We start from the raw sequence: 25,161 nt of genomic DNA, 5'->3' as shown, positions 1-25,161 counted from the left end.
AAGATTAGCTTTGTGTACCCTGATAACACTTGGCTCTACCTCTCTTGACCTCTCCCTTGCCTATGTAGAGGACAACTTCTCCAACATCCAATATTGGATGAGCTACAATTTTCTCCAGTTAAGCATTGGGAAAATCAAAGCCATTGTCTTTGGCCCCCACCACAGATTCCAACCCCCTACCTGGCCACTGCCTCAGGCTGAACCAGTCTGTATGCAACTTTGGCATTCTATTTGACCTGAGCTGAATTTTTGATCTCGTGTCCTCTCATCATGAAGACTGTCTACTTCGACCGTTGTAACACTGCTCAACCCCAGCCCTACCTCAGCCCATCTGCCTCTGAAACTCTCATCCATGTCTTTGTCACTTCCAGACTTGACTATTACTCAACTCTTTTCTAGCTGACCCTCCCATCTGTTATCCTATGTAAACTTCAGCTCACCTAAAACTCTGCCACACATATCGTATCCCGCACCAAGTCCCACTCACCCACAACCTCCATCCTTGCTAACCTACATTGGCTTCCGATCTCCCAGTGCTTCCAATTTAAAGCATATGGTAATCCTAGGGATAGAGTCTGCTGTTCGGGCGTAATCGGTGATTCTGGCGCAGATTGCACCCAAAATTGTATCCATTCTGAAAAGCATTTTCTATTCCCCCACCCACCTCACCCCCGAGTTTCTGGTCAAACTCATTTATATATCGGCACACACAAAACCTGCTATGAATCGGTGCAACTGGGGCGTGTTTTAAAAACAATTGAGCTTTTAAAAGAAAATCCTTGATATATTTGAGTGGCATTTTAAGAGTTGGCAAAGTTTTATCAAGACATCTGAAAATGGGTTTATCACAAAGTAAGCATTTTAAATTAGACTATCAATTCAGCAACCTTCAGTATCCCAATTTTAAATTACTGAAAATTACATTTTTAAAAAACTGTTTTCTAGTTAGATTGGGGTACAGTAGTCAGTTCCTTAGGAATTTTAAATTTCATTCAAAACATTTTAAAATGTATCTATTAGTGTCCTTGTGCCCAAAAGATCCAGCTTAAATTTTGGAGTTTCCTCGAAAGTCTGCAAATCCCAGTGGTGATTTTAATTTATCTTGGGTGAAGGGCCTGGTTCTAGCATGATATTTTTAAAACCAGCGCAAAAGATTGCAGAAACTCGAGTTGTGCTGAACAAAATTTGTGCTTAAAATTCCACAATATTTTGTGTCAGTTACATTGATTTCCGGGGAATTGCACCAAAACCCCCCCCCAGCACAATTGACCCTTGTCTTTAAATTCTTACATTGCCTCCCTATTTCTGTGATCTCCTCCAGCCCTCTAACTCTCCTAGAACTCTGTTCCTTTCACTCTGGCTTCTTGTGCATCTACCGAACCCTTCACCCCACAACTCTGTTTGTCCCTTCACAGATACTGTCTGACTTTGAGTATTTCCAGCAATTTAAAAAAAATTTTGTTAGCCTATGTACAGCCAACTGAGCATGGGGCTGTCTGGGGAAACTGCTCCCTCCCAGGCAAGCTTCTGCCCAAGACACACCTGTAAATATTCAATTCTCTTTCCTACAGACTTATCAGCAGAGGCTGTACGTGCAGTGGACCTGCTACACAGCTTTCTTTGTTGGGATTGTCATTGAACAGCTTGCTGACTTAATCATTCGTAAAACCAGGAGGAATTCTATTTTCCAGCAGGGTATATTTGGGTAGGCCACTTGATTTTCTGCATTACTTATATAGCTTACATTATTAATTTTATGAAGTGATATCAAACTTCAAAGCAAACCCTGAATGCTAAAGTGTAATTTTTATTAGGAATGTGAACAAAAAGAACTTGTGTTTCAGATCAAACACTGAAAAGGGTCATACAGTTACCTGGTGCTTGTGCTGAATTTACTTCTGAACTTATCCTGCAACACTGAAATTTGTCTCGTAGTTGTTTGACATAAGAAATAGGGACAGGAGTCGGCCATTTGGCCCCTCAAGTCTGCTCTGCCATTTAATAAGATCATGGCTGATCTGAATGTGGCCTTAACTCCGCTTTCCTGCCTGCCCCCCATAACCCTATATTCCGTGTAGATGAAAAATCTGTCTGGCTCAGCCTTCAATATATTCAGTGACCCGGCCTTGACTGATCTCTGGGGTAGAGAATTCCAAAGATTAATGACCCTCAGAGAAGAAATTCCTCCTCCTCTCCGTCTTAAATGGGAGCCCCCTTATTTTGAAACTGTGCCCCCAGTTCTAGATTCCCCATGAGAGGAAACAACTTCTCATCTTTTACCTTGCTAAGCTTCGTCAGAATTTTACATGTTACAATAAGATCACCTCTCATTCTTCTAAACTCAATTGAGTATAGGCCCAACCCGTTCAAACATTCCTCAAAAGACAGTCCCTTCATCCCAGGAATTGACCTACTGAACCTTCTCTGAACTGCTTCCAATGCAAGTATATCTCTCCTTAAATAAGAAGACCAAAGCTGTATGCAGTACTTTTGGTGTGGTCTCACCAATGCCCTGTATGGTTGTAGCAAGAATTCCCTACTTTGAAACTCCGTTCCTTTTGCAATAAAGGCCAACATTTCATCTGCCTTCCTAATTACTTGCTGTACCTGCATGCTAACTTCTTGTGATTCATGTACGAGGACACCAGATACCTCTGCACTGCAGCATTTCTGCAGTCTCTTTCCATTTAAATAACATTCTGCTTTTCTATTCTTCACACCAAAGTAGACAACCTCACATTTGCCCACATTATACTCCATCTGCCAAATTTTTGCCCACTCACTTGAACTATCTTCTTCCCTTTGCAGACTCTATGTGTCCTCCTCACAACTTGTTTTCCTACCTATCTTTATATCATCAGCAAATTTGGCAACAATACACTAAGTCCCTTCATCCCAGTCATTAAAATCAATTGAAAATAGTTGAGGTCCCAGCACTGATCTCTCTGGCACCCCACTAGTTACAGTTTGTCAACCTGAAAATGCTCCACCTATCCTGACTCTCTTTTTCCTGTTAGCTAATCCTCTGTCCATAAGCTCTTATCTTGTGAACCTTATCAAATGCCTTTTGGGATTCTAAATACACTACATCTACTGGTTCTCCTTTATCCATCCTGCTTGTTACATCCTCAAAGAACTTTAATAAATTTGTCAAACACGATTTTCCTTTCACAAAATCATGTTGACTCTGCTTGATTGTATTATGATTTCCTAAATATTCTACTACTACTTCCTTAATGATGGATTCTAGCACTTTCCCAAAGACAGATGGTAGGCTAACTGACTTGTAGTTTCCTGCTTTTGGTCTCCCTCCTTTCTTGAATAGAGGTGTTATATTTGTGGTTTTCCAATCCACTGGGATCTTTCCAGAATCTGGAGAATTTTGGAAGATAACAGCCAATGCAAACATTATCTGTGCAGCCACTTCTTTTAAGATGCTAGGATGCAGGCCATCAGGTCCAGGGAGTTTTTCAGCCTTTAGTCCCATTAGTTTTCCTTGTACTTTTTCTCTAGTGATATTGATTGTTTTAAGTCCCTTTTACCCCTTGATTTTCTACTATTCTTGCAATTCTTTTTGTGTCTTCTACTGTGAAGACAGGTGCAAAATACTTGTTTAAAGTCTCTGCCATTTCCTTGTTTCCCATTATTAATTCCTCAGTCTCATCCTCTAAGGGACCAACACTTGCTTTAGCTGTCTTCCTTTTTATATATTTGTCGAAGCTCTTACTGTCTGTTTTATATTTGTTTCTAGTTTATTTTCATATTCTAATTCTGCCTCTTTTTTTTAGTCATCCTTTGCTGGTTTCTAAAATGTTCCCAATCTTCTGGCCTACCACTAATCTTCGCAGTATTGCAGGCCTTTTCTTTCAATTTGATACAATCCTTAACTTCCTTAGTTAGCCACAGATGGTGCATTCTTCTCATAGAGTCTTTCTTTCTCAATGGTATATATCTTTGGGAGGTTTGAAATATATCCTTACATGCCTGCTACTCTTATCTATTGTGTTACATTTTAACCTATTTTCCCAGTCCACTGTAGCCAACTCTGTGTTAAAATGTTTGTAATTGCCTTTATTTAAGTTTAAGACACTAGTTTCAGACCCAAGTTTCTCACCCTCAAACTGAATGTTATTATTATTGCCGAGAGAATCCTTTACTATGAGATCCTTAATTAATCCTGTCTCATTACACATTACCAGGTTTAAAACAGCCTGGTTGGTTCTAGAAGGTATTGTCCTAAGAAACTGTCATGAATACACTCTATGAACTCATCTTCAAGGCTACTTTTGCCAATTTGATTTGTCCAATCGATATGAAGATTAAAATAACCCATTATTATTGCAGTACCTTTCCTACAAGCCCCTGTATTTCTTGATTTATACTCTGTCCTACAGTGTGGCTACTGTTAGGTGGCCTATAAACTACTCCCACCAATGACTTCTTTCCTTTACTATTTCTTATCTCCACCCAAACTGAGTCTATATCTTGATCTTCCGAGCCAAGGTAATATCTCACTACAGTGCTGATCTCTTCTTTATTAACAGAGCTACCCCACCTCCTTTTCCTTTCTTCCTATCCTTCCGAAATGGCAAATACCCTTGAATATTCAGTTCCCAGCCTTGTTCACTTTGCAACCACATCTCTGCAATGGTGATCATATTATACTCATTTATTTCTATTTGTGCTACCAATTCTTCCGTCTTGTTACGATTGCTGCATGCATTTAGGTAAAGAGCCTTTAATTAACTCTTTTTATTATTTTTCCCTAGTCTGACCTATTTACTGCTGCACTCATATGATTGTATGCTCTGTCCCTTTCTGTCACACTCTGGTCATCATTACCCATGTCGCTATCTCACACTATTGCCTTGTCCAGTCTTGTTAACTTTCTAAATTTCTCCTTGTGTGAATCCTCCCCCCCCCCACAACTAGTTAGTTTAAGATCATCTCTACAGCCCTAGTTATTCAATTTGCCAGGTCACTGGTCCTAGCGGGGTTCGAGTGAAGCCCGTCCCAATGGGACAGCACCCTCTTTCCCCAGTACTGGTGCCAGTGCCCCATGAATTGAAACCCATTTCTCACGCATTCAACTCTCTGATGTTATTTACTCTATACCGATTTGCTCGTGGCTCAGGTAGTAATCCCGAGATTATTACTTTTGTGGTTCTACTTTTTAAAATTTAGCCCTTAGGAGCTCATACTCCCTTAGTGAAATGTCTTTCTTAGTACTACCTATGTCCTTGGCATCTACGTGGACCATGACAACTGGATCCTTCCCCTCCCATTCCAAGTTCCTCTCCAGCTCTGAGGAGATACCTTTTACCCTGACACCCGACAGGCAACACAGCCTTCGGGACTTGCGCTCTTGGCTACAGAGAACAGTATCTATCCCCCTAACCAAACAGTTGCCTACTATAATTACAGTCCTTTTACTCCCCCCACTTGAATGCCCCACTGTATCACAGTGCTGTGGTCAGTTTGCTCATCCTCCCTGCAGCCCCTGCTCTTATCCTCAAAGGCTACGAGAACCTCAAACTTGTTGGACAAGTACAAGGGCTGAGGCTCTTCCAGTGATACCTTCTGGATCCCCACTCCTGCCTCACTAGTCACACCTTCCTGTCCCTGACCATGGACCAAATATGAATTACCTAATGTAAGGGGTGTGACTGCCTCCTTGAACAAAGTGTCCAGAAACCTTTCCCCTTCCCTGATGCATCGCAGTGTCAGAAGCTCGGACTCCAGCCCATCAACTCTGAGCCGAAGTTCCTTGAGCTGCAGATACTTACTGCGGATGTGGTTGCTGTGGATCACACTGATGTCCATCAGCTCCCACACGCTACAGCGGCAGCACATCACCTGCCCTGCCATCTTTATTGTACTTTATTTGAACATGAAGATGCGTTCATGACATCTGAGTGACAAACTGTTCCACAGTCATCGTCGTCTTCTTCTTCTTTGGCCTCCTTGTCTCGAGAGACAATGGGTAAGCGCCTGGAGATGGTCAGTGGTTTGTGAAGCAGCACCTGGACTGGCTATAAAGGTCAATTCTAGAGTGACAGACTCTTCCGCAGGTGCTGCAGATAAAATTGGTTGTCGGGGCTGTTACACAGTTGGCTCTCCCCTTGCACTTCTGTCTTTTTTCCTGCCAACTGCTAAGTCTCTTCAACTCGCCACTCTTTAGCCCTGCCTTTATGGCTGTCCTCCAGCTCTGGCGATCACTGGCAACTGACTCCCGTGACTTGTGATCAATGTCACAGGACTTCATGTCGCGTTTGCAGACGTCTTTAAAGCGGAGACACGGACAGCCGGTGGGTCTGATACCAGTGACAAGCTCGCTGTACAATGTGTCCTTGGGGATCCTGCCATCTTCCATGCGGCTCACATGGCCAAGCCATCTCAAGCTCCGCTGGCTCAGTAGGGTGTACATGCTGGGGATGTTGGCTGCCTCGAGGACTTCTGTGTTGGAGATACGGTCCTGCCACCTAATGCCAAGGATTCTCCGGAGGCAGCGAAGATGGAATGAATTGAGACGTCGCTTATGGCTGACGTACGTTGTCCAGGCCTCGCTGCCATAGAGCAAGGTACTGAAGACACAGGCTTGATACACTCGGACTTTTGTGTTCTGTGTCAGTGCACCATTTTCCCACACTCTCTTGGCCAGACTGGACATAGCTTTGGAAGCCTTTCCCATGTGCTTGTTGATTTCTGCATCGAGAGACAGGTTACTGGTGATAGTTGAGCCGAGGTAGGTGAACTCTTGAACCACTTCCAGAGTGTGGTCGCCGATATTGATGGATGGAGCATTTCTGACATCCTGTCCCATGATGTTCGTTTTCTTGAGGCTGGTGGTTAGGCCAAATTCGTTGCAGGCAACCGCAATCCTGTCGATGAGTGTCTGCAGACATCTTCAGTGTGAGATGTTAATGCAGCATCGTCAGCAAAGAGGAGTTCCCTGATGAGGACTTTCCGTACTTTGGTCTTCGCTCTTAGACGGGCAAGGTTGAACAACCTGCCACCTGATTTTGTGTGGAGAAAAATTCCTTCTTAAGACTTGAACGCATGTGAGAGCAGCAGGGAGAAGAAGATCCCAAACAGTGTAGGTGCGCGAACACAGCCCTGTTTCATGCCACGCAGGATAGGAAAGGGGTCTGATGAGGCGCCGCTATGCTGAATTGTGCCTTTCATATTGTCATGGAAAGAGGTGATGATACTTAGTAGCTTTGGTGGACATTCGATCTTTTCTAGTAGTCTGAAGAGACCACGTCTGCTGTTCTCCCTTTGCCAGCTACAGGAGAAATGCCGCAAACAACAGATGCCCCTCTACGTTGCTTTCATTGATCTCACCAAAGCCTTTGACCTCCACAGTTGTCACCAAAAGGATAACAACATGGACATTAGGAATAGGAATATAGATACTAGGAATTGAATTTGGAAGCTAAATGAGGGGTGGGGGGGGGGGGGGGAAAGAGTAGGTTTTTCTTAAAAACAAAAGTTTCTGAATCAATAATTTTTTTCTTCGTATTTTCTAGAAATAAAGTGCTCTGGATAGGTCTTCTCTCTCAGGTTGGCATTGCTCTTATCCTTTGCTATGGCCCTGGGATGCAAAACAGCCTTCACTTCACCACTCTCAGGTGAGGAATTCACACTCGTGTTGATTTCTAGAGCACTGAGAGTGTCTGTGCCATTGTTTATTTTTCCAAAATATTGCAGAATCAGGCTCAGTAACATATATATTTAAATTATGCTTTTGTTGCTTGCTCAGGAGTGATATCTTGATAAGTGTACTGGGAACATTGAATTAGACTCCAGATTATTTTTTTTTATTCATTCATGGGATGTGGGCATCGCTGGTCAGGACAGCATTTATTGCCCATCCCAAATTGCCCTTGAAGGTGGTGGTGAGCTGCTTTCTTGAACCGCTGCAGTCCATGTGGGGTAGGTACACCCACAGTGCTGTTAGGAAGGGAGTTCCAGGATTTTGACCCAACGACAGTGAAGGAATGGCGATATAGTTCCAAGTCAGAATGGTGTGTGACTTGGAGGGGAACTTGCAGGTGGTGGTGTTCCCATGCATTTGCTGCCCTTGTCCTCCTTTATGATAGAATATGTTAAATTCATGTGGCAGGAATATGATACCAGCTAGAAAACAATGTGGTGATAAAAACTGAATAAATTAACTACGGAAATTTGCAACTAATTAATGATTGTAAAATGTGAAAGTTCTAAAACTTGTTTCAACTCCAAAAAGCAATCGATTGATTCCCTTGATTTATTTCTTGTTAAAGGATAGTGGAAATCTGAAAAAATATTTCCACCCACCAACAAAAACTATTGAGGTACCCATCGTCTACCTGCACTCAGTGCTATTTTACCAGCAGTGGGGAAGGTGGCAAACATCCGGCTGCCCTTAGGCCAATTGAGGCCCTTAAATGCCCAATTAATTGCCACATAAAGGCCTCTTCCCACTGCCGTCGGTAAAATACCAGCGGCGGATGGGCACTTCTGCATCTGAGGAGCCGCCTAGTAATACCCAGCGGCCTTCTTGCAGGCTGGGGGGGGGGGGTGCTCTCCTGCTTGGGTACTCTGTGCCCCACGGAGGGCCCCACCTCTATCCCCCAAACAACACCCCCCCCGCCCTAGACTCTGACACCCCCTCACCCCCACACCCCCACACCCCCACCCACCCCCTGCCAGGGCCTAGCTGATTGTCCCCAGCAAGGCCTGACCCCGCTTACCTTTTCTGGGGCTGCCTCCATTGTTGTAGGTCCTGGCTGGATGCAGTCCCATCAGTGGCCACTGCTCCCAGTGGTGCTGCTGGGACGGAAGAGTTGCTGGCCCTCTGAATGGCTGGCAGCTCTGCAGGTGGGACTTCCTGAGGAAAAAGCCCCGATTGCAGCCAATTAAGGGCCTGAGCGACACATAGTAACAGTGTGGCTGACAGGCCCGGCTGAAGTGGGCTGGCCTCTGACTTAACCAGGCGGTGGGCAGGGCCACTGCTTCACTGTTAAATTCCAGCCACAGAGTAACAAATGGAGCACAACAAATTTAAATAGCGCCATTATATAGAAGTTAAAAATGTAATTTTAAAATGATCATGAGCACAGAATGACCCAGAAGGCAAGATTTTTTTTTTTGTGATTCATTATTGTAGGAAGAGTTCCGTATGCTTAGATACACTGAATAAATTCGAATAGTAAATATTTTTATTCTTTTCAGGTTTCAGTACTGGTTTGTGGCCGTACCTTTCGCAATTGTAATTTTTGTACACGATGAAATCCGTAAATTCTTCATTCGCAGGTACCCTGGAAGTAAGTCTTATTAAAGTTGATTCTTGATTTTTAACTTTAGAGTGTAAATGACAAATGAATTTGTAGTAAATACATCTGGCACCAGTGACTTTTCACTAAATTCATGGCTTTGTAATTTACATGGCAGGATAACTATATACTGTGAAGTGGATGATCTGACCTCTATGCACTCGCTCCAAGTCCATGCTCCCACTGAGCACTTCAAGTTAACTCTCAAAAAATTGACCCTGATATTTGATCCAAAAAAATCACATTGCAGCTTTTTCTTGAATGATTTCTTCAAGATTTTTATTTGAGAAGATGTTGTGAATGGTATCCATTATTTTAATGAAATAGTGTCCTGATACTTCCTCATCTGTTATATATCAATGGATAGCCTATCATCAAAAAGGAAGTAATTGCAGTAGACTCTTGAAGTGGCCTAATGAGTTAAGTGACGTTGCACAGTCCCATTGTGAATACAAAGCCTCCTGCACCTCATCATTCTTCACGGTGCCGTTACTTTTGTTCTATGCTAAAGATAAAATTCCTCAGGCTTTACACTCTCAATCTAGTTTAGTCGCTCAGAAGTACATTTTCTGAGGCTCTGCCAGCAGTTTAGAGCTTGGCAGGAACAGAGCATGTGGTATGACCAGTTTCCTGGTCAGCATTTTGCTTGGAGCAAACATTGTATTGCACAACAGCAAATGCAGATGTCATTACTGTTGTATGTGAAGGAAGGAAATTTCTTGAGAGTGTAAGGAGGTGTGTGAGATCATGTTAATGTGGTCTCTTGCTCAGCTTTATAGCTACAGGTGTGTGTTGACCCATAGTTGGCTACTTCCACAAGTTGAAGTGGGCCTATTGGGGATCTTGGGGCCTGGGTTGTTCAAGCAAGCTTCCTATAAGTAACTACATGTCCTACAGTTTGTTGATTGTTAAGGTTTACTTTGCATTTCTGGAACAGGTTTTATTGTGTCTTGTTACTTGTATTAGTTGCTTTTTTTCTGAATTTGAATTTTTTGGAGAGGGGGGGGGCGCTGCTTTTGGGAGATTTTCATTTCTTGCCAGAAGTTAAATCACACCATACAAAATGGTGAGTGTGCATAATACCTTTCTGGACATGTTATGTCTTTATCTCTTAAAAGAGAAATCTTTTAATTTAGTAAAGTGTTATTGCACATGGAGTTATAAATTCATGATAGTCTTAATATTTGGCTTCTTGGATAATTCTCTCATTGGAACAATGTGACTGTTACAGGTTGGTGGGACAAAAACATGTACTATTGAATGTCGTCTTGTGGTTCTATATACAACCCCTTCGCCACTGGATTGAAGATCTCACCTGTGGCTATAAAACTGGAGAAGACGAGGTCTAGCCAGCAGTAGCGAACACACAAGCATGTAGAAGAAGGGAAGAATCACTATTCTGCAATACATGGGTTAAAACCACATTAGAATTTTCTCTTCATATTTTGCTTCTACATAACTAAAGTGGAGAGCAGTAATTTTGGTATTTTACACTTGGAGAGATTCCAGTTTAAACACACCAAATAGTTGCTGGTTACTTCACTCTACCAGTTTTCTGGAAGCAACTCAATTTAGGCGTAGATTTAAAAAAAAACTCATCCATATAATTATATCCCAGCCCTTTGCAGTTTGCACAAATGAATTTCTAATTAAATAGTCATATGTGGCCTCTCATCTAATCTGCACCTTATTAATTCTTTAAATCAAGTTATTGAATCACTAGAAAATGAAAGCTTTTAATATATTCTATTGTGCTTTTACTTCACAATTTTATACCCTGCACAGTGTAGGATTATGGTGAAAACAAAGCACTTTACAATAAGGCTGAGGAGAGGAAGAAAGATAACTAAGAGTGTTAGAAACATAAGTCTGTGGGCAATGTTATTGTACAAATACTTAAACCATTAAAATAGACATGTTATTTTAATGACAATAACTCATTTATTTTGAAGAGGATGGGTAGAAGAGAAATTTGATGGGAGTATGACAATAATTTGCTTTATTGATTTCAAAGACAGTTTGTTAGTTACTAACCATAGTTCCGTAAAGTGTGACCAAAAATAGCTCTATTTATAAATTGATTTTTATCAGAAATATTTATCAAAATAGATAACTGAATGCAACATCACTGTTTAAGTAGGCAGCCTCAAATGTGCTTCCGCCTCAGTGCTTTCCTGATTGAGGTGTTGGGGTATTTTTACATCTCACAAGGGGTGAAGTGCTCTGCTTACCTGACAAACAAATATGGGGAAAAACATTACCACCTTACAGGAAACAGACATCATATTTATAACACAAAGCTACAGTAAAACAACAGGGACTAATACTAATCAACATATACTTGGCCATACTTCTTAATTCACCAATGTAATTTCTTCCCCACCCAGTTCCAGGCATCAAGTGTTAGCTTTGGCTCAGTGGCAGCACTCCCACATCTTGAGTCAGAAGGTTTTGAGTTGAAGCTCCACTCTAGAAACTTGAGCACATAGCCTAGGCTCACACATCAGTGCAGTATTAAAGGAAATATATTTGGATAAGACGCTAAATTGAGGCCCAGTCAGGTGGACATAAAAGATTCCAAGGCAATATTCAGAGAACAGCAAGAGAGTTCCTCTAGTCAACCGGCCGAGATTTATTCTGAACTGCCATCGCTTAAAAAAACAATTTAGTCATTTATTGCCGTTTGTGGGACTTGCTGTGTAGAAAATGGTTGCTATGTTTCCTACTTTACAACAATAACTAAACTTCAGTTTGCTGTAAAGCAGTTTGGGATGTACTGAGATCATGAAAGGTGCTTCATAAATGCAAGTTCTGTTTTTCTATTATATCTACTATTTCCTAGGTTAGGAAAGTGGGTCGTGTGGTACAGGCCTTTGCCAATGCTGTTTTATGCTTAATGAGTAGGAGATGTTGATGAGGGATTACCCTTTAATTTTTTGGAAAAAAACCTTTCATTCCTGGCCTCTAAAGAACTTGTGTTTATTTATTATCCATCTCCTCAGACCTCCCAAAGCAGTTTATAATCAATAAATTATCATTTTTGAAAAGTGGCCACTGTTGTTACCTAGGCAAAAGCAGCAGCCAATTTTCAGTCAATGAGTCAGGTCTGCAAACAGTCAGAGGTACATGATCAGTTAACTGTTTTTGGTACAGTCCTTGGTTATCTAAACAAAACTGTCCAGTGGAAACAATACCAGTTTAAGTTTAGTTTGAACTGAAGCTATTGTAGTAAATCAGATTTCTTACCATCTGAGGTAGATGAGCGAGAGGGAGATGGTGATGCACACTTTTTGTGTGTCTTCTTTGCTGTTCCTTGGGACTGACTTCGAGGGTCTAGACGAGCTCCTAGCTTAGCTTCAGGAAAAAAGAAACAAAGAGAGACTAGAATGTCGACTTAACTCAGGCCGCTTGTAATTATTCTAAGTGTTGGGATTTTACTTTCATTCTTAAATCAATTACAGCAATGGTGAAACACAGACCTAAACAAGCACAGATATCACAAATGTTGAGTTATGACAGTGATTTAGACTTTTCTAACAAGATATGCTTTATTGCCTCTGTAATTATTGGAGATATCCACCTGTTTAAAAGCTGTGTTGGAAAAGTAAGAGACATCAGTGTTATTGGAGCTGATTTTCAGGTGGCTGGTCACCTTCTGATTGATCTCATGACACTTTTCAAAGGAGACTAGAGGAGCTGGGATTGTTCTCCCTAAAGCAGAGAAGGTTCTGGGAAGATTTCATAGGGGTGTTCAAAATTTTAAGGGATTTTGGTAGAGTAGATAGGGAGAAAATGTTTCCATTGGCAGGAGGGTCCCAAACCAGCAAACACAGATTTAAAGTAATTGACAAAATTGCCAGGGGAAGAGATAAGGAGAATTTCTTTCCTCAATGACTTATAATGTGGAATGCAATTTCTGAAAGGGCGATGGAAGCAGATTAAATAGAAACTTTCAAAAGGGAATTGGATCTCTACTTAAAGAAAATAATTGCAGGGCTTTGGGGAAAGAGCAGAGGAGTAGAACCACAGAACAATTATGGCACAGAAAGAGGCCATTCAGCCCATCATGTCTGCGCCGGCTGAAAAAACTAGTCACCCAATCTAATCCCATCTTCCAGCACCTGGTCCATAGCCTTGCAGGTTTCAGCACTTCGGGTGCATGTCCAGGTACCTTTTAAATGAGTTGAGGGTTTCTGCCTCCACCACCGTTCCTGGCAGTGAATTCCAGACACCACGACCCTCTGGGTGAAAACGTTTTTCCTCATGTCCCCTCTAATCCCTCTACCAATCACTTTAAATTTCTGCCCCCTGGTAATTTACTTCTCTGCTAGGGGAAACAGGTCCTTCCTGTCTAATCTATCTAGGCCCCTAATAATTTTGTACACCTCAATTAAGTCACTCCTCAGTCTCCTCTGTTCTAAGGAAAACAACTCTAGCCGATTCAATCTTTCCTCATAGCTGCAACTTTCAAGCCCTGGCAACATTCTTGTAAACCTCCTCTGTACTCTCTCCAGAGCAATTATGTCCTTCCTGTAATGTGGTGACCAGAACTGTACGCAATACTCCAGCTGTGGCCTAACCAGCGTTTTATACAGTTCCAGCATTACATCTCTGCTTTTGTATTCTATACTTGGCCAATAATGGAAAGCATACCATATAGAAACATAGAAAAATAGGAGCAGGAGTAGGCCATTCGGCCCTTTGAGCCTGCTCCACCATTCAATATGATCATGGCTGATTATCCAAACTCCGCTTTCTCCCCTTCTCCCTGTATCCCTTGATCTCTTTAGCCTTAAGAGCTATATCTAACTCTTTCTTGAATATATTTAATGATGTGGCCTCAACTGCTTTCCGTGGTAGAGAATTCCACAGGTTCACCACTCTTTGGGTGAAGAAATCTCCCCTCATCTCAGTCCTAAATGGCTTACCCCTTATCCTTAGATTGTGACCCCTGTTCTGGACTCCCCCACCATCAGGAACATCCTTCCTGCATCTAGTCTGTCCAGTCCTGTTAGAATTTTGTAGGTTTCTATGAGATCCCCTCTTATTCTTCTAAACATTAGTGAATACAAGCCTAATCGACCCAATCTCTCTTCATACGTCAGTCCTGCCATCCCAGGAATCAGTCTGGTGAACCTTCGCTGCACTCCCTCTGTAGCAAGAACATCCTTCCTCAGATAAAGGAGACCAAAACGGCACGCAATGCTCAAGGTATGGTCTCACCGAGGCCTCGTATAATTGCAGCAAGACATCCTTCTATCTTCCAGGTCCTGCCACCTTCAGGGACCTGTGACATGCACTGCAAGGCCTCTCACTTCTTCTACCCCTCTCAATATCCTCCGGTTTATTGTGTATTCCCTCACTTTGTTTGCTCTCCCCAAATGCATAACCTCATACCTCTCTGTATTGAATTCCATTTGCCACTTTTCTGCCCACTCAACTAAAACATTGATATCATTCTGGAGTCTACAGCTATCCTCTTCACTATCAACTACACGGTAAAGCCTGGCGACCCGACCTGACTACATGTGTCGGGTTCGGGTCGGATCGGGTCTATATTCCGAGTCCAGCATTCGGACTCGGGTCAGGTCGGGCTGGACAGTGCTGCCTCTGGGAACTCACGGGATCAGGCTCACCCATGATTCCCCACAACTCCATCTGCAGGAATAGCCTGCTGCCAGAAGGGATGAATAGGATCGCAAGTATTGTCATTTGGACAAGGTAGAGCACAAGAACATGTTTGATATCATTAAATTTATTGCGATATTCGTGTCTGGTTAGGTCGGGCGCAAAAAAAATTAAAGGACTCAGACCCGGGTCGGGTTCAGGTTGGCTGTGGTCGTGTTGGGCCCGGGTCAGGTTTCAATTTTATACCTGAGCAGGCCTTTACTACACGGCCAATTTTTGTGTCTTCAGCAAATTTCCCAATCTTGCTTCCCGCATTTAAGTCCAAATCATTAATATATACCACAAACAGTAAGTGACCCAACACTGAATCCTGTGGAATGCCACCGGAAACCGCTTTCCATTTGCAAAAACATCCGTTGACTACTACACTTTGTTTCCTGTCACTGAGCCAATTTTGGATCCAACCTGCCACATTCTCCTGTATCCCACAGGCTTTCATTTCACTGATTTCATTCACTGACCAGTTTGCCATGCAGGACCTTGACAAATGCCTTACTAAAATTCATGTAGACCACATCCATTGCACTACCCTCATCAATCCTTCTTGTTACTTTCTCAAAAAACTCAATCAAGTTAGTAAGACATGACTGTCCCTTAATAAATCTATGCTGACTATCCCTGATTAATCCGTGCCTAAGTGGCAGTTTATCCTGTCCCTCAGAATTGACTCTAAAAATTTACACACCAAGGTCAGACTGACCGGCCTATAATTATTTAGTCTATCCCTCGCACCCATTTTAAACAATGGAATAATGTTCGCAGACCTCCAATCCTCTGGCACCTTGCCCTTATCCAGTGAGGATTTGAAGATGATCCTCAGCGCATCTGCTATTTCCTCCCTGGCTTCCTTTAACAACCTGGGATGCAATCCATCCGGCCCTGGCGATTTATCCACTTTCAAAGATGTCAGACCCTCTAGTACGTCCCCTCTTATTGTGCTTGTCTTATCTAATATTTCACACTCCTCTTTAACTATAGTGTCTGAATCGTCCCTCTCCTTTATGAAGATAGAGACAAAAAACAGATTAAGACCCCTACCCACATCATCTGTATCTATGCATAAGTTCCCATGTACATCTCTACCCTTTCCTTAGTTATCCTCTTGCTCTTAATGTACTGATAAAACATCTTTGGGTTTTCCTTGATTTTACCTACCATTAATTTTTCATGTCATCTCTTTGCTTTTCTAATTTCCTTTTTTACTTCACCCCTGCACTTTCTATACTTCTACGCTTTCTAAAGTATTACCTTTTTTGTGATTGTCATAAGCTTTCTTTTTCTGCTTTAACTTACCCTGTAAGCCTCTAGATAACCAGGGGGCTCTAGATTTGGCTGTACCACCCTTAATCTTTGTGGGGACATGCCTACACTGTGCCTGTCGTATCTCGCTTTTGAATGCCTTCCACTGGTTTGCCACTGATTTTCCTTCAAGTAGCTGAATCCAGTCCACTTTCGCCAGATCACCTCACAGTTTCCTAAAATTTGCCTTCCCCCAATTTAGAACTTTTACTCTTGTTTTATTTTTGTCCTTTTTCATGATTATGCTAAAACTAACTATTATGGTCACTATCTCCAAAATGGTCACCCATTGTTATTTCATCCACTTGTCCAGCTTCATTACCGAAGACTAAATCTAGAACTGTGCCCTCTCATTGGGCTTGTTACGTGCTGGCTAAAAAAAGTGCTCTTGAATGCAGTTCAACAATTTTATGCCTTCTGTGTCCTTCACTGTTCGTATCCCAGTTGATATTAGGTAGTTGAAACCCCCAACTATTATTGCCCTGTAGTTTTTGCACTCAGAAATTTGCCTACATATTCTTCTATCTCCCTCTCACTATTTGGAGGTCTATAGTATACTCCCAGTAATGTGGCTGCCCCTTTTTTCATTTGCGTTCAACCCATATGGCCTCATTTGATGATTCATTTAGCATATCATCCCTCCTCACAGCTATTATTGATTCTTTAACTAATAATGCTACACCCCCTCCTTTTTTTATCACCCTCACTATCCTGCCTGAAAACTCTAAATCCAGGGATGTTGAGCTGCCATTCTTGCCACTCTTTAAGTCAGGTTTCCATTATAGCAATGATATCGTGTTGCCATGGTCTATCTGTGCCCTCAGCTCATCCACTTTATTTACTATACCCCTTACATTTAAGTAAGTACCCTTTAACACTGCCAAATTCCTGTGTTACACACTTTTTGACCTTTGCTTCTTCTGTCTTTCAGAGTCACTTGCTAATTTTCTGCCTCCCGTTCCCTGCCCTGAAATTGCCCTATCTGAAACTGCTCTCAGGTTCCCATCCCCCTGCCAAACTAGTTTAAACCATCCCCAAGAGCACTGGCAAACCTTCCTACATGGATATTTTTCCCAGTCCTGTTCAGGTGTAAACCGTCTGGTTTATACACGTTCCACCTTCCCCAGAACCGGTTCCAATGCCCCAGAAATCTGAAGCCCTCCCTTCTGCACCATCTCTCCAGCCAAACTCTCATCTGGTGTATTTTCCTATTTCTATACTCATTAGCACATGGCCTTAAGAGTAATCCAGAGATTACTACATTTGAAGACCTGCTTACTAATCTCTTTCCTAACTCCCTAAACACAGCCTGCAGGACTTCATTCCTCTTTCTTCCTATATCGTTGGTACTAATGTGGACCACAACCTCTGGCTGTGCACCCTCACCCTCCAGAATGCTCTGTAGCCGCTCGGAGATATCCATGTCCCTTGCATCAGGGAGGCAACAAACCATCCTGGAATTAAAGGCCAGCTACCCGACCCGAACCCGACGGGACCTGACGACACGTGTCTGTTTTGGGTGGGGTCGGGCCGCTCTTCCGGGTCCGGCCTTTGGGCTCGGGTCAGGTTGGGCTCGGTCCGAGTGGGCGCATACAGCAAGGCAAGAGTTAAAAGTTAAAAATTTACCTGAGCTGCGAATCCGGGACGTCAAGCAGTGAAACGGAGTCTGCGCAGTGAGAGTGTGAGCATCTCTATGATGTCATCATGCTCATGCTGCGGCTTCTGGCAGATTGGGAGTCGGAAGGTAAGTGAAGTGAACATTGCAATGGTCGGGTTGGGGTGGGTCGTGCTCGGGGGGAAAATGGAGGGACCCGGGTCGGGTTGGGCTCGGGTCCCATGTGGTTCTGTCGGGTTCGGGTCGGGTTTTTTTTTTTGTCACTTGATCAGGCCTTTAACCTGGAATCACGTCCACAGAAACACCTGTCTGTTCCCCTAACTATAGAATCCCCTATGACTATTGCTCTCTTGTCTTTTCTCCTCCCTCTCTGCACAGCTGAGCCACCCATGGTGCTCTGGTCATGACTCTCGCTGCCCTCTCCAGAGGAACTGTCTCTCCCATCAGTACTCAGAACTGAATACCGGTTAGAAAGTGAGATGCTCTCTGGGAATTCCTGCACTACCTGCCTTGACCTTCTTGTCTGTTGGGCAGCCACCCGGTGCTTCTCTGCTTGTGGTCTCTTAAACTCCGGGATGACTACCTCCTGAAGCATGCTATCCATGTAGTTCTCTGCCTTGCGGATGTGCCACAGTGACTCCAGCCACACCAGGGAGTGGGATGAACTAATAGCTCTTTCAGCACAGGTATGAAGTGCCAAATGGCCTTTATCTGTGCTGTCTGATTCCAAGGGCAGGGGAGTTTCAAGTCAATAATTATCCTTCAACCAACATTACCAAAAGAATTCTGATCATTGCTGTTTGTGGGATCTCATTGTGCACAAATTGGCTACGTTCTTCACCACCAACCTCTCCACAACACTTCAAAACTATTTTATTGCCGGCTAAGCACTTTGGTTCATCCAGAAGACGTGAAAGGCATTAAGTAAATGCAACTTTTTTTTACAAATAATTATTTGAATGCTTAACTCTTGATTATTACATACCTTCCCCCATCAACCTTTATCTGATATATTGGTATATCTGTTGTTATGTATATGTGTGCAATGGATTCCATATTGTGAGCATTGAAATCTCTAAATGGACAATATTTTTAACAGTTTTGCTTCTACCTTACTTATAGCATTTTTTCTTTTTCCCTTCCTGGTTTCTGCCAATTCTCCACCACTGCTACACTGAAGCCACACTCAAGGAGATGTCAGACAGTTGACTCCAGGTTAAATGTTCCTCCTTTTTTTCCCGCTGTGAGCCATTTAGGGTCTCTGCACAGTGGAGTGGCTGATACCAGGAACTCAACACATTAAGGATCACTGCTGTATGAACAAAGATCCTAAAACCATATAGAGCATTAGGCTGGCTGCATAATATACTGTTGCTTTTGAATAGATTGTCCAATTGTCCTTTAGTTGTAACTTACCTTGCAGCTTTTACACAGTAGGTGTAAAATATACTATGATATATTTGCTGTATTAATTCTCTTTCTATATAATGATTGGGAGAGCCAACTGTGTAACAGCCCCGACAAACAAATTTTTCTGCAACACCTGTGGAAGAGCCTGTCACTCTAGAATTGGCCTTTATAGCCACTCCAGGCACTGCTCCACACACCACTGACCACCTCCAGGCGCTTACCCGTTGTCTCTCGAGATAAGGAGGCCAAAGAAGATATAATGATAAGCAGAGTTGCTTTCTTAATCTCCATGTGAGGAATGAAAACTGTTCTCCTTTTTTACCTACCTAGGAATTTGGAATTGACAATATTATCATTGTTCAGTAATGGTATATAAACGGGTGTTGAGGCACTGGCTGACTCTAGAAGATACAAAAAGCACACTCATGGTGACAAACATTTTTCCAAGGCACAAAGCAAAATAACTAATTATTAATCACTCTTCCTTTTGTATTCCAACTGGTGATGCTTTCTTACCTTGTTGCTTTCCTCCTCCAGTTTGGAGGGTAGGATGGTCTGGATCAGGGATGATCAGAGTTCTCACGTGCCACTCTGTACCAGTCATCAGTGTTACATTATAGAATAGCATAGAATCTTATAGATTCCCTTCTAGGAATGGATGCTATCTGAAATTCTGCTTGTCGTTTAATATTTTTCAGCTTTGCCTTGCTCTAAAACTAATGTCAGTTTGCAAGTAACATTAGTTTGTTATATCTCTCCAACTCCCAACCTTTACTGCTGCTTTTGACAATTCATATACATAACATCCACTGCATTTCTTTAATCAATACATTATTTCTTCAAAGTCCACTATTATGAATGAATCGATTTCACATAACATTTGTTATGGCCTCTTGAAGCTTACCCAGTTGGGTTGACTGGTCTATACACAGTCATTTGGTTTATTTCTTTAGAGGAATCTACTTACTGTTCACACCAAGAAGAATATAAACCTCTCGTTCAGTCAGGATTTCAGAGGCGTAGCTATGTTGGTTTTGCAATAGATTCTTCACCTGTCCGCTCTCGTCCGCTAGATCAACCTCAGCTTAAGTGAGACACAAACGAACTGAGACAGTGCAAAAATTACTGAGGAATGTTATCAGCTTCTCCCACAATTTCACAGGTTTCTTATATTCCTTTACAAACAACTAGAATTAACTATTTCTCAGAAATCTTGTATTACTGTGTTCTTTAACCCTTTTTGCTACGTAAAAAAAATTTAATTGTTCACCTATCTTCTACCTCCTTTTTTGAAGGTGGAAGCTAGTTTTAGAAGCGTGTTTTTATTGGTTGGCTCCAACAGTTGGCTTTTCAGCTGGTTGAAAGACTGGACTTGAAATAGTAGAAGCACTTATAATGTTACTTCATCATGATTGGTAACACACTACTACACAGGAAGATGGTCTGCCAATAAGGATACCCATTAGCTAACAGATGGGTTAGTTACATAGAATTAACAGCACATGAACAGGCCACTCAGCCTAACTGCTATGCCGGTGATTATGTTCCAAACAGCTTCCTCCAACCCAGGTTCAGCTCACCTTGTCAGTGTACTTTTCTATCCCTTTCTCCCTCATGTAATTATCGAGCTTCCCCTTAAATTCATCTATGCTATTTACCTCAGCTATTCTTCATGTTAACAAGTTCCACATTCTAACCACTCTTTGCGTAAAGATGGTTCTCTTGAATTCCTTATTGAATTTATTAGTGACTATCTTATATTGATGATTCCTAAGCTTGGACTCTTCCACAAGTGCAAACATTGGGCTGAATGTTACCAGCCCTTCGACGTCGGGGGTCGTGGTGGGGGGCGCCCGCCATGACCCCTGACGCTGACAAGGCCCTGCCGCATTTTAACGGTGGTGGCGAGGTCTCGATGCGGCCTCCACCACCTCCCCCCACCGCGGTGGCCTTCATTTACATATTAAAATCAATGGAAATAAATTTAAATCAACTTGCCTTGTCCTGGCAACCGTCCCACGCCGATATTACGGCCAGCAAACGGAAGTCCTGTGCCTTCAGAACTTCATTCGGAGTTCTGAGGCGTGACACTGGTGGCGGCGGTGTGGGTGGGCAGCAGTGAAATCTTCAGGTCGGGCGAGGTGTAGGAGCGGATAAAACTGCTCTGCCTGGTTGTGGGATGGTGGGAAGGGGTTGAGGGTCAAATGTTCTGAAGGTGGGTGGGTGGGTGGGGGGGGGGGTTAAAATTCGTTATTTGAAAAATTGGTTTTCCGGGGATAGAGGTAATTTTATTTATTGAGGTCTCATTGGGGGTTGGGAGAAGGGATACAAAGTCTAAATAAAATTTTATTTCAATGATTTGTACGGCGGGACCTTTAAACATTTAAATTTACATGAACGGTTTGAAGCCCTTTAAAAATGGCCCCGGCACCTGCCACGGTGGCGCCGAACGCCGTTGCTGGGGATGGAGCGGCCGCCACCCCCCCCCACCCCCAACGTCATCGGGGTGGCAGCTCCACCCCTTCCATTTCAATGAGCCCCAACCCGAAATATCGTGGGGGTCAGCGATGGCGCATCTGTGTGAGCAGACCGCCGAGATGAGAGCGCACCACCGTGAAATGCGGCGCGCTCATAAAATTCAGCCCATCATTTACTGCTGGGGTTCTCCCACTTATCCATCAGTACTTTGGCAGAAAACACATCTTATATCATTTTCTCAGGGTTTTTTGGCTTTTCCACCAAAGCTACAACAGGCAAGCAGATGAATCCTTATGGAATGATTATATACAAACTGCACTGAAAGTTCTAACCACCATTTTTACATTTTAGTCTCTTGCTCATTCAAAAGGACTTTTATAATTGCAATGAGAACAAATAAATAGTCAAACAGAAGGGTTAGACAGCATGAACTTCTGTTTTGACTGGATCTTTACAGCTGTGTATTTCTTTACTGCCTTTCGATCTTTTGGATTTCCCTCTGATCCCTAGTAAATAAAGTAGGAATAAACCCTATTTCTAGGCCTCTGCTGATACTGTTCCAGAGCCAGATCCCAGGTGATACACAAAAGTTGGACAGTGACATATTTTTCCTTCTGATCTTCCTTATTTTCTCTCCCCATGGAAAAATACTTGACCTCTGCCCCTTCTTGACTACATGACTGAGATTGAGAATTCACCTTGCAGAGAGTTATTGACACAAACTTCTGATCATTTGTTGACGACTGTTCTTTTGGTGTGAAAAAGATGCAAAATGTATCCTAGACCACTGGTATCCATTTTAAAATAATGTTTTGAAGTTGTACCATTTGCTATAGAGAACCTGAAAATTCACAATCAATTTTCTGTAATTGTGCCACTGATATTTGGTGGATGTGTGTCAATGTTGAAGTCACACTGAGGGTCAAAGAGCAGAGGTCAACATATGAGTATAAAAGTAGCACATTCAATACAAATAGAGCCACTTATTATCTATAATTAGGGAATGTTTTCCTTTGGTGAAATGAGAGATGTAAAAAGTGGCAACTTTGTATAGTTGCTCTTACCTTCAGTTTCATAACAACAGTTTTGTTTGATGCAATCCAGCAAAACCTGGGTCTTACAGTATGAATTGAAGAGAGCGTGTTCATTATCTGCAGCGAACAGCATATGGTTACATTATTAAAATGATTGAAGAATTCTTGTGATTCAAAGGTGCCACAAGTACCAGTGAATAAGCACAGGAGAATTTAACTTCTTGACTAATCAATATTTCATATTATTAAATATTTAACGTCTCCCTTAATTTCTTTCCCTCCATTTCCTGATACTAACTCATGCTGGAGTACAGTTCCTTGATGATCTAGACCAACTGGCCATTCATTCCTCATGTATAAACCCATACAGTGAACGCGGACAAGATGCTTAATCACTGGTATCTGCACAGCTAGGTGTTGACATCCATGTGGGCAGAGGACTCAAAGGTTAGCATTTGGTAATGGAAACTCTGACTGACCCAAGGGGGTGTTGAGGTCAATTGTAATAGTGCCATCTCCATCTCATATGGAGATCCACTAACTCAGCACAGACCATAGGCTTGAACCTGGGATCATCTTGGTCTGCATGACAGTGAGAATACACCAGCCTTCGTAGATTCTAGGCATAGGAGTAAGCCATTCAGCCTATGAGCCTAATCATGGCTGATCTGTATCTTAACTCTATTTACCCGCCTTAGTTCCATATCCTTTCATATGCTTACCCAACAAGAATCTATTAATTTCAGTTTTAAAATTTTCAATTGATTCCACCAAGCAAGGAAATAGTTTCTCTCTATCTACCCTCTTCCAGCACTTCAAAAAGTATGTCATTGGTTGTAAAGTGTTTTGAGACATCCCCTGGTTGTGAAAGGCATTATATAATACAATTTCTTCCCTACCCCCACCCCCATCCTATCTATATCAACCAACCAATAAATGGGCACTAAACCTCCTTTTGTACCTTTTTAACCCCCCCACCCCACTTTTGGGTCAATGCAAAAAGCATTTGTGCCTATCCACAGGATGGAAAATGATCCCTTTGTGTTGGCTGCATTCATTATAGGGCCTAATTAGCTTTAAATAGGAACTATTCATTTTACAGATACCATGCAATTAACAGTTTAATTATTTGAGGGGATAAAATGGTTTATTTCTAATTTTTAATCAGTGACATATCAAAGTCCAACAGATAACTACCATAAGTAATTCCTAAATGGACGGCACAGTAGTGCAGTAGCTAGCACTGCAGCCTCACAGCTCCAGCGACCCAGGTCCGGTTCTGGGTACTGCCTGTGCGGAGTTTGCAAGTTCTCCCCATGACCGCGTGGGTTTCCGCCAGGTGCTCCAGTTTCCTCCCACAGCCAAAGACCTGCAGGTTGATAGGTAAACTGGCCATTGTAAATTACCCCCAGTGTAGGCAGGTGGTAGGGAATATGGGATTAATGTAGGATTAGTATAAATGGGTGGTTGTTGGTCAGCACAGACTCAGTGGGCCAAAGGGCCTGTTATAGTGCTGTATCTCTGTGACAATGTACTGTGGCAATACATATAAAACAAACTCTGTAATTTAGTGTTTTTCGTAATCATTATTTGTAGAACATGGATGTGACAGAGGTGACAACTATTTCTGTTACAGTAAACCTTCCAACTTCTGCTCCTGACTGAAACTGCATCGTAGTTGGAAGAGATCCTAATTGATTGAACCTTCAATCGGAAAGTTATATTGAGGCGTGACTGTTAACTTTTACCACGTACAGCCAGGTTCAGAATCACAGGATTCTGCAGTTTAAACTAAAGATACTGATTCAGGAAGTGAGACAATTATTTTAACTGTTGAAAGGATTCTCACACTTACCTCCATATAACACTGTAATAAACATGATGTGTTACAATCACTACTGGAAAACTAACACAATCCTGAAACTTCAATATCGGATGATAATTGCAACATTCCTTTAACTACAAACAGCAATGCAAGACTGGACATGTTGCAGTGTTCTCCCACCCTGAAGCAAGTAAATGAATAAATGATTCAGCTGAGGTAACATTCAATGAGCAATATGGTATACCATTAATTATTAACAAGCAGTGGCTCAAATATTTATTGGATACTTTTCTGAAGTAATGCAGAGTAACAAAAGATCATTGTTGAGTAGCTGTAACCTGGCAATTTAATCCTCAGTGCTTTTATCATCATGTGTTTTCAAAAGGCCATTTACAATGTATAACTAGCATAAAGGAACATACTGTTCCAGTCCTTCAATTGGGTCGAATGTGACCTTATTTTATTATGTATTAAATAAACATGATTTATTTCCCA

The 25,161-nt window shown here is 42.3% G+C and overlaps 2 protein-coding genes across 3 annotated transcripts in view; one reads left to right on the top strand and one right to left on the bottom strand.

Annotated features, from left to right (window-relative positions):
• The window catches only part of LOC137381383 (potassium-transporting ATPase alpha chain 2-like), a 54,264-nt gene extending 43,687 nt beyond the window's left edge, over positions 1 to 10,577 (top strand). The window contains exons 19-22 of the mRNA XM_068053887.1: positions 1,572 to 1,705; positions 7,530 to 7,631; positions 9,217 to 9,308; positions 10,549 to 10,577. Of these exons, the coding sequence (XP_067909988.1) occupies positions 1,572 to 1,705; positions 7,530 to 7,631; positions 9,217 to 9,308; positions 10,549 to 10,577 (357 nt within the window). The remainder of the gene's footprint in view (positions 1 to 1,571; positions 1,706 to 7,529; positions 7,632 to 9,216; positions 9,309 to 10,548) is intronic.
• Positions 10,578 to 11,276: 699 nt separating this feature from the next.
• On the bottom strand, positions 11,277 to 24,839 carry LOC137381624 (uncharacterized protein CXorf65-like). Of its 2 annotated transcripts, XM_068054327.1 has the most exons (6): positions 24,697 to 24,839; positions 22,872 to 22,958; positions 20,297 to 20,413; positions 19,656 to 19,730; positions 12,564 to 12,671; positions 11,277 to 11,548 (listed from the first exon to the last, which is right to left on the bottom strand). In XM_068054327.1, exons 1-6 carry the CDS (start codon positions 24,719 to 24,721, stop codon positions 11,481 to 11,483), a joined length of 480 nt encoding a protein of 159 aa, XP_067910428.1. In that variant the 5' UTR covers positions 24,722 to 24,839; the 3' UTR covers positions 11,277 to 11,480. The 2 variants fall into 2 exon arrangements, with proteins under 2 accessions (XP_067910428.1, XP_067910429.1); XM_068054328.1 differs by lacking the exon at positions 19,656 to 19,730.
• Between the last annotated feature and the right edge of the window lie 322 nt (positions 24,840 to 25,161).

The sequence above is a fragment of the Heterodontus francisci genome, chromosome 22, assembly GCF_036365525.1.
Source record: "Heterodontus francisci isolate sHetFra1 chromosome 22, sHetFra1.hap1, whole genome shotgun sequence".
In the NCBI taxonomy this organism is placed as follows: Eukaryota; Metazoa; Chordata; class Chondrichthyes; order Heterodontiformes; family Heterodontidae; genus Heterodontus; species Heterodontus francisci.
This window is presented reverse-complemented; position numbering and strand designations above follow the sequence as displayed.

Coding starts and splice junctions, on each gene's coding strand:
- LOC137381624 (XM_068054327.1), bottom strand. CDS start 24,721: ATGTTTATTACAGTGTTATATGGAG. Junction 12,672..19,655: donor TGTCAATTCCAAATTCCTAG/GTAGGTAAAAAA, acceptor TTTTTCCTGAAG/CTAAGCTAGGAGCTCGTCTA. Junction 11,549..12,563: donor TCGCTCATCTACCTCAGATG/GTAAGAAATCTG, acceptor TTTGTTTGTCAG/GTAAGCAGAGCACTTCACCC.